The 9,444-nt window shown below is 43.6% G+C and overlaps 1 protein-coding gene across 2 annotated transcripts in view; it reads left to right on the forward strand.

Annotated features, from left to right (window-relative positions):
* The first annotated feature begins 443 nt into the window (after positions 1-443).
* The window catches only part of LOC122541448 (zinc-binding protein A33-like), a 72,816-nt gene continuing 63,815 nt past the window's right edge, over positions 444-9,444 (forward strand). The window contains exons 1-5 of one of the 2 annotated variants that reach the window (XM_043678228.1): positions 444-892; positions 983-1,078; positions 1,171-1,404; positions 2,168-2,190; positions 2,291-2,406. In XM_043678228.1, the coding sequence (XP_043534163.1) occupies positions 482-892; positions 983-1,078; positions 1,171-1,404; positions 2,168-2,190; positions 2,291-2,406 (880 nt within the window). In that variant the 5' untranslated portion in view covers positions 444-481. The remainder of the gene's footprint in view (positions 893-982; positions 1,079-1,170; positions 1,405-2,167; positions 2,191-2,290; positions 2,407-9,444) is intronic. The other variant, XM_043678227.1, reaches the window with a different exon arrangement.

Consider the following 9,444-nt stretch of genomic DNA (forward strand, 5'->3'; position numbering starts at 1 on the left):
CTGATGAAGGGCTTTTGCCCGAAACGTCGATTTTGCCTGTCCTCGGATGCTGCCTGAATTGCTGTGCTCTTCCAGCACCACTGATCCAGAATCTGGTTTCCAGCATCTGCAGTCATTGTTTTTACATCCGTGCCTGGGGCTGCTTTGGGACTGAAGGATATGAAGGAGAGCAGCAGGCTGCCAGTCACTCCCAGGACAACATCCCCACCCCCTCCCATCCTCTCTCCACCCACCTACCCCACTCCCAACCGACCTTCCCTCTCACCTCCCGGCTTCAGGGATTCCCTGTCGCTGCTCTAACGCTGTTTATTCCTCATTCTGCTCTGGGGGCTGTCTCCGCCTCTCAGGGTGGGCGGGGCCGAGAGCAGCCAATAACAAGAATTCCTTGAGGATTGCACTGACCTCCCTGAGGGAGTGACTGAAACACTGTAGGAACACTGAAACTGAAAGGGGTTTGAATCAGGAAGTGTTGAGGGTGGACATGGATTCCAGACAGCAGGTCCAGAGTTTGACCGAGGAGGCAATCTGTCCCATTTGTCAGGATTTCTTCACCGATCCGGTTATACTGGAGTGTGAACACAACTTCTGCCGCTCCTGTATCACCCAGAGTTGGGAAAGGCAGGAGATAAACTCCTGCCCGGAATGTAGACAGGAGTTTCCGGACAGATCCCTCAGAGGAAACCGGGCCTTAGCGAATCTGGCCGAGAAAGCTCGAACATTAAATCTGAATCCACAAGAGAAGGAAAGTAAACATCACTGTGAGGAACATCAGGAAGAACTGAAGCTGTTTTGTGAAACTGACAAGAAATTGATCTGTGTGATTTGTAGAGATTCCGGGGAACACAAATCTCACAACCTCATCCAGATCACAGAAGCTGTTGGAATCTACAAGGTAAAAGGAAACACATTCCATCCCCTGATTATTTCATCACATTTTAATGGCCTAATACTATTATTTTCTGAATATCTCTCCCAATCCCAGGATCGGGTGAAATCTTCTTTGGAATCTCTCACAGGGAAGAAATCGGCGGCTCTAGAAATGGAGCAGCAGCAGAAACAGCAGATTTCCCAAATTCAGGTAAAATCTCCCTGAGCTCAGCTTCAAATTCTATTTGTTCATTTGTTGTATGTTTTTGCAGAAACATATTGTGTTTATATTTCCCCTGACAGGAGGAATCCAGCAGCCTGCAGACCCACATCAAATCCGAGTTCACTAAAATGCACCAGATGCTGACTGAGAAAGAGCAGAGTTTACTCCGAGATCTCAGGGAACAAGAGGAAAACATTCTCAAACCAATGGAGGAACATCTTCAAGAAATTCAAGGGAATTTAAAGTCTATTCAGGAGAAACTTTCAAAGTTGGAAAAACAGCTGGAACAAACAGACGGAGTGATATTTCTGAAGGTGAGGGATTATATTTCAGTGAAAGTGTGACTGTGAACAGTCCCAACATGATGCAGACACCCATCCTCCCATTGCCCCCTGTCACTATCTCCCACCGCTCCTTTTTCCCTCATGGTGTTCTCTTCTTTCCTGTTCAATACATTGGTCGCAGTCACAAGACGGAGTGATATTTCTGAAGGTGAGGGATTATATTTCAGTGAAAGTGGATGACTGTGAACAGTCCCAACATGATGCAGACACCCATCCTCCTTCATTCCCCCGTCACTATCTCCCACCGCTCCTTTTTCCCTCATGGTGTTCTCTTCTTTCCTGTTCAATACATTGGTCGCAGTCACACTGTATGACAGGGGTTCCACATTCTCATCACTTGTTTGAGAAAGACTTTTCTCCTGAACTCCCCCCTTGGCTTTATTTGTGACTGGAGATGTTCACAGACTCATATTTTCAGATCCTTAGACGTTGAAGCATCTTCACTGAATCTATAGGATCGATCTCTTTCTTTATTATAGTTTAAAAATCCAAGTCAGATTGTTATTCCAGTAAAATATATTAATGTTTTCATCAATTCTTTGTAATTATTCAAATTTTTTATTTGTTTTTCTGGTTTCAATATCCTTTGTGTTACATCCTCTTACTAATCCATGTTTGTAACAATCAGAATTGGTAATTCTCAGCAGCTTGTAACAATGTGAGTGTAATTGTTGCTTTCTGGGTGTAGACAATCAGTCTCTGTCAACTCAGACTGGTGTTTTGTTTATTTCAGGAGCAAACATCTCGGAAGAGGAGGTAGGACATGAACTTTACTGAAACTCAGTGCAAGTTGGTGAAATTTCTAGGGAAAGTGTTTATGGTGAATTTCTAATCAATTAATGTTTAATATTTACAGGATTAGTGAAGAGTTTAATATGCTCTCGCTGACGGATGGTATCCTCTCCACTCAAACATTCTACAGCCTCTTCCCATTTCTTGTGTGGAAAGAAATGCAGGAAGCCACTCAACCTGGTAAAGCTCAGATAAGTTCCTCTTTTGCCACGAAAGATATTTTATAATTTAGATTTTTGTGCATGCAAATATTAAAGACTATAATGAGCAAAATTGTAGTCAACAAAAATCAAGTGAAAACTCTCCACTGGTTGGAGTCATACTGAGCACAAAGGAAAATGGTTGTGATTGTTCAAGATATTCTGAGTTCCAGGACATTTTTGCAGGAATTTTTCAAAGTAATGTCTCAGCCTCAGCATGTTCAGCTGATTCATGAACAGGGAGAAAGTGAGGATGGCAGACGCTGGAGATCAGAGTCAAAACATGTGGTGCTGGAAAAGCACAGCCATTCAGGCAGCATCCGAGGAGTAGGAGAGTTGATGTTTTGAGCATAAGCTCTTCATCTGTAATTCCTGATGAAGGCCTTATGCTTGAAACATTGATTTTCCTGCTCATCGGATGCTGCCTGACTGGTTGTGCTTTTCTAGCACCACACTCTTCAACTCTGCTTCATGAATAGACTCCGCTCCATCATACTTTCATGATGGAGGTGATGAGATATTCACTGATAATTGCACAATAATCAGCCACATTTCCATCTCCTCGATCCTGAAACATTCCATGTGTAAATGCAGTGAGGCAAGGACAATACCCAGGTGTCCAGGTTTGGGCTGACAATGGCAAGTAACATTAGTGCCACACAAGTGTTAGGCAATGGACATTTCCAACAAGAGAGTCTCTAACAATCGCCACTTGCTTTCAATGGTAATTCATCACTACATCTCCCACTCTCAGCATTCTGGAGGTTACCGTTGATCAGAAACTGAACACATCAGCCATATGCACATCACAGCTACATGAGCAGCCAACAAAATCACTTGCTGACCCCTAATGCCCGAGATCCATCTGCAAGGCACAGGTTTGTGTGTGACAGAGGACTCTTCACCTGCCTGGATTAGTGCAGCCCCAATAGTACTCAAGAAGCTCAACATAGTCCAGGAGAAAACAGGCTATTTGACTGGCATTTCATCCCTCACCTTAAATATTCATTCCCTGGACCAGCAACACACTTGCAAAAATGTGCACTGTTTATAAAACAGTATTATGGGAACTCACCAATACTCCTTAGACAGCAATTTCCAATACAGAATCTCGACCATCTAGAAGGGCAAGGACAGCAGATGGAATGGGAACACCACCACTTGCAAATTGTCTTCCAAGCCATAGACCATGCTGAATGGGCTTAAAGTGCTAGAAATTACCCCACCCCACTAACTGTGCAGTGGGTGTCCCTACACCACATGGACTACAATAGGTTAAATAGGAAGCGCCTGGACAATTAGGTTGGAACAATAAATGCTGGCCCAGACAGTGGTGCAATAATCTCCTGAATGTAAAGTGTAACCTTTAGCTGGTCAGCTATAACTGCCAGATCCCAGAACCTCACCAACACAGGAACTCTCAGATACACTTCTGTCTCCACAATGTGAAAAAGGGAGGTTCATCAGAGTATGATCATACTCCAATTTTCTCACAGATGACTCGAGACTCTGTTCTTAGTTTTAGTGGTTTTATTCATGCAAATATAGGGGAGAAGGCCATTCAGTTAGGTTGTTCAGTTAACAACCTCCCTGATTCAATGACAAAGAAAGGCTTTATACTTTATTCTTATCATAATGGACAACATTGATTATGTTATCAACTAGTCCACCTTGACAGCCATTCAATTGAGACATCGTTGAAACATTAAGAATCTGCACACACTGTTGATGCACTAATTACATGATCACTGACCAATCCCCTCCATATTCACACTGACCAGTTGTAGCCTCAAGAATTTACTGATATCATCAGTTTGAACACTCTTGTGACATCTCCTAGGGTCAGCTGACACTGTCCCGTTGTACCAGACAGCTCCCTGTTAAACCCATCAATACTTAATAATCTTCATCAAATGGAAACCTCACCCTTCCCAGCTGAATTGTTCTGAGGAAGAGTCACTTGATCCAAAATGTTCACTCTGATTTCTCTTCACAGATACTGTCAGACCTACTTACCTTTTCCAGCAATTTCTGTTTTTATTTCTGATTTCCATCATCTGCAATTCTTTCAGTTTTTATTCAGTCTTGAGGGGGATTTTGATGGCCCTGCAGCACATGAATAACCACCTTCACATGTGGCCCCATGTTGACTGTTATTTGTTTCCATGAACCAGATGGAAATGACTGGACATTAATATCTTGACCAGTATTTTCTGGTCAATATTGCTGAAGAAATGAGTGGATCCATTCATTATAATGAAGCCACTACTTTTCCAAATTAAAGCGTTGCAGTTTCTGGAAATCTGAAAAAAAAGCAAACAATAATCATCAAATACTTGACAGATCATTCTTTATCTTTGGAGAAAATAAACATTTCAATCAAACTGAAGTGGAGTTGAAGACCTTAAGACAGAGGAGTAATTCAGGCCAATGAGGCCCCATCGCCATTCAATGCATTCATGGCTGAGTTGATAATCCTCAACTCCACTTTCCTACCTGTTCCGACCTGTATTATACTTAATGACCCATCCTCAATAGTGCTCTATAGTAAAGTTCCCACAGATTAATATTCTCTAAGTGAAGTAAATTCCTCCTCATCCCTGTCTTAAATGTGCAGCTCCTTATTCTGAGATTATGCCCTGAAGTCCAAGACTGTCCCACAATGGGATCCATTCATTCCGCATTTACCCTGTCAAGTCCCCCAAAAATCTTGCATGTTCAATGATTATGAGTCTCATTCCTCTATATTTCCAACAAATGTAGGGAGTAAGACCCCTCAAAGATCAGCAAGACAGCCTATGTGTTGAACCACAGGAGATTGGGGAGATATTAAACGAGTATTTTGCATCAGTCTTAACTGTGCAAAAGGACATGGAAGATATAGAATGTGGGGAAATAGATGGTGACATATTGAAAAAATGTCCATATTACATAGGAGGAGGTGCTGGTTGTCTTTAAACACATAAAGGTGGAGATTGAGACTTTTGAGGAAGTAACATAGAGAATTGATGAGGGCATAGCAGTGAATGTGATCTAACTGGACTTCAGTAAGGTGTTCGACAAGGCTCCTCATGGTGGACTAGCTAGCAAGGTTCACTCATGTGGAATACAGGGAGAACCAACTATTTAGATACAGAACTGGCTTGGAAATAGAAGACAGAGGGTGGTGTGGAGGGTTGCTATTCAGACTGGAGGCCTGTGACCAATGGAATACCACAAGGATCGGTGCTGGTTCCACTGCTTATAGTCATTTATGTAAATGATTTGAATGTGAACATATAGGAGATATAGTTAGTAAGTTTGCAGATGACACCAAAATTGAAGGTACAGTGGTCAGCAAAGAAGGTTACCTCAGAGTACAATGAGATCTTGATCAGATGGGCCAATGGGCCGAGGAGTGGCAGATGGAGTTTAATTTAAATGTCAGGTGATGCATTTTGGAGGGACAAACCAGAGCAGGACTTATACACTTAATGGTAAGGTCCTAGGGAGTGTTGCTGATCAAAGAGACCTTGGATTGCGGGTTCATTGGGGATCTGGGGTGGAGAGTGCTTTACATGGCGATCCTGTGTAGCCAAGACTGAGCAAGTTTACCGGATACCAGACCACAGGCCTGTTCTGTGGCCTGGAGGAGGCGATCTTTCACATTTATGTTGAGTGTGTCTGCTTTTAGCCCCTTTTTAGTGTTTTGAAGGGGCTGCTGTTAAAGTTTTGGTTGCACTTCAGCCCCACACTCCTGATTTACGGATACCTGGTGAGGGGAGGGGCAGACAAGTCTATGAGTATTCTCATGGCTTTTCTCCTGAGCCTGGCCAAGGTGGTCATTAACAGGCCCAGGCAGCGGGACGAAGAGGGCTTTGTTGTTCCTGATGGTCTGCCCCTCTTTTGCGCTTACATCTGTGCTCAGGTGTCCCTGGAGAGGGAGCACGCGATGCTCACTGGCATGGTCAAGACCTTTCAAGACCGCTGAGCACTACGGGGGCTGGAATACAGTATCGGATTGGATAATGATATCCTGATTGAGTTAATTGCCTCCGTCATATAAGTTTCCGTTTTACCTTTTGAGTTTGTGTTTGTTTTTGGTTTGGTTCCCCAGGAAGAGGGCTCTCTCATTTCCCCTTTGTTCTGGTTTTGGACCCCATGGAAGAGCCAAGGGGGCTTCTATTTTAGTCCAGGAATGTCCCTGACTCAGATGTGCTCAATAGGGGAATTTTATCTTCAGGTGAAATGAGCTGGGGAACTTTCTCTGGATTTTAAACCCTTGAGGTCCCTGTCTCAGGCATGTTTGATGGGGACAGAGCAAAGGGGATTTATTTATTTAGTTGGGTATTTGTTTTCTTTGATTTTGCTTGAGTTTATTTTTACGTATCCCCCACGCTTCCTTCCCAAAAGAGGTTGGTGGGGACGGAGTCAAGGCACAGGCATTTTATTTGCTTGTTAATTGGTTTTTGTTTTTCCCCAGAGTAACAGCATATTTATTGCTGTTGAACAGAGACAAGGCAGCTTTACCTTTTATTTCAGAAGAGCAGAGTGTGGCTTTGCTCCGTGTTTCACCCAGTGCTGTCCGTGTCCCGGAGTGTCTGATGGGGGCAGTATTGGGGAGTATTGGTTTTTTTTCTGTCCATACCTTTCATTTAAAAGGTGGAAGGTTGCTTTTCAGGCTGGAGATCTGTGACCAGCGGTGTGCCGCAAGAATCAGTGCTGGATCCCCTGCTTTTCATTATTTGGAGAAATGATTTGTATGGGAACATAAGAGGTATGGTTAGTAAGTTTACAGGTGACGTCAAAATTGGAGACGTAGTGAACAGTGAAAAAAGGTTACAACAGCGTACAACATGGGCCGAGGAGTGGCCGATGGAGTTTAATCCAGATAAATAAGAGTGCTATATTCTGGCAAGGTCCTGGGGAGTATTACTGAACAAACAGACCATGGAGTGCAGATTCACTATTCCTTGAAAGTGGAGTCGCAGGTAGATGGGGTAGGGAAGAAGGCATTTAGTACACTTGCCTTCATTGCTCAGTGCTTTGAGTAAAGGGGTTAAATGGACATGCTATGGTGTACAAGCCACTTTTGGAATACTGCGTTCAATTCTGGTTTCCCTGCTGTAGGAAAGACATTATTAAACTTCAAAGGTTTCAGAAAAGATTTACAAGGATGTTGCCAGAATTTGAGGGTTTGAAGTACAGGGAGAGGCTGAATAAGCTGGGGCTATTTTCCCTGGAGCATCAGAGGATGAGGGGGTGACCTTAGAAAGGTTTATAAAATCATGAGATGCACGGATAGGGTAAATAATCAAGGCTTTTCCCTAGGGTAGGGGAGTCCAAAACGAGAGGGCATAAGTGTAAATTGAGAGGGGAATTATTTAAAAGGGATTTAAGAGGCAGTCTTTTAACATACAGGGGTGACTGTGTCTGGAATGAGCTGCCAGAGGAAGTGGTGGAGGCTGGTACAATTACAGCATTTAAAAGGCATTTGCAGTAAATGGGTATATGGATAGGAAGGGTTTAGAGGGATATGGGCCAAATGCTGACAATGGAATCAGATTAATTGAGGATATCTGATTAGCAGATGTTTGTTTCTGTGCTGTAAACTCTATGACTAAATTCTTCAGTCTATGTATTATTTCTGTTTTTAGAGGGGAAGGGAGTTTGTGAGTGTGAAAATGAGTTCTTCACTTATTTTTTAACACACAGGAAGGAAAGAAATTCAAAAGCTGACAACTCAAAGCAATGTCCATGTGAAAATCCCATGTGAACATGGTACATCAGAAACAGGAGCAGGAGTGACCCCGAGAGCTTGCCCTGTCATTCATAAAGATGGCGGCTGATCTGATTGTGACCTTAACTCCATTTTCCTGCCTGACTCCCACAACGTTCAACTCCCTCATTGATCCAAAACCTGTTTACCTCAGCTTCCAATATATTCAATGAACTGGGCTCCACTGCTCTCAAGGGGAGAGAATTCCAAAGATTAATGATCCCGAGACACAAAATCCCTCCCCATCTCCATGTTAATTGGCAGGGCCCTTATTTTGAAACTCTATCCCTGGTTCCAGGTTTCCCCACGATGGGAAACAGCCTCTCAATGTCTACTCTGTCAACACCGTCACCATCTTATACATTTCAATAAGAACCTCTCGTTCCGCTAAACTCCAATGAGTACAGCCCCCAGCCTGAAACCTTTCATCACAAGGGAACTGCTTCATCCCAGGAACCGACCAAGTGAACATTCTCTGACCTGTCTCCACTGTTTCAATAAAGCTATTTCTCAATGGCCCCAACCTCAGTCTAACCAGGGCCAGCTGAATTCCTTTTAATGACATTGGATTTCAGGAGATTTAATTGGTATTTTGAGATCAGATTCAGCATTTCCGCTTCCAATTTTGTGAAAACCCATCTCACTCCCCCATGATATTGGAAAATAATGAATGACAGTGGGACTCCCACAAACAGGAGCTTGTTCTCACTGAGGCAGCTGGAGCTATATCCCATTGGGTGTAAACTGAGAGAGAAATACTGCACCAGGCTGGAATAACACAAAAGCAGTGGATTTAGAAATGTTTTGAGACACGAAAGACTTGAATTTGAATAATTTATGCTTTAAAAATTTGCAGGTTTTTGGGATCACCCTCAAGATCCACATTTATTACCCACCTCAAACTGCACTTCACAATATGATGCTGTCCCACATTCATGTGCTCAATGCATACATCCCTCCCACGCACCACCGCGCCCCACCACACACACTAAACCTCACACCTAAAGCTCACATAAACACAATCGCTGCCCCCCCGACACACACACCCACAATCCCCAGCATTTACTCACTCCCACATCCTCACCTCATACCTGTGTTCCACACACAACCTGCAGTGTGTTCCCCCCTGCCCAACATCCCCACCTCCCCACACACATTCCCCACTCCCACACATATCCCTCATTCTAACACACACAAATACCCCCTGCAGTGCACATACAGACACGTCTACATCCCTCATCACACCCACCACTCGCAACA

Source organism: Chiloscyllium plagiosum, chromosome 37 (assembly GCF_004010195.1).
Source record: "Chiloscyllium plagiosum isolate BGI_BamShark_2017 chromosome 37, ASM401019v2, whole genome shotgun sequence".
In the NCBI taxonomy this organism is placed as follows: Eukaryota; Metazoa; Chordata; class Chondrichthyes; order Orectolobiformes; family Hemiscylliidae; genus Chiloscyllium; species Chiloscyllium plagiosum.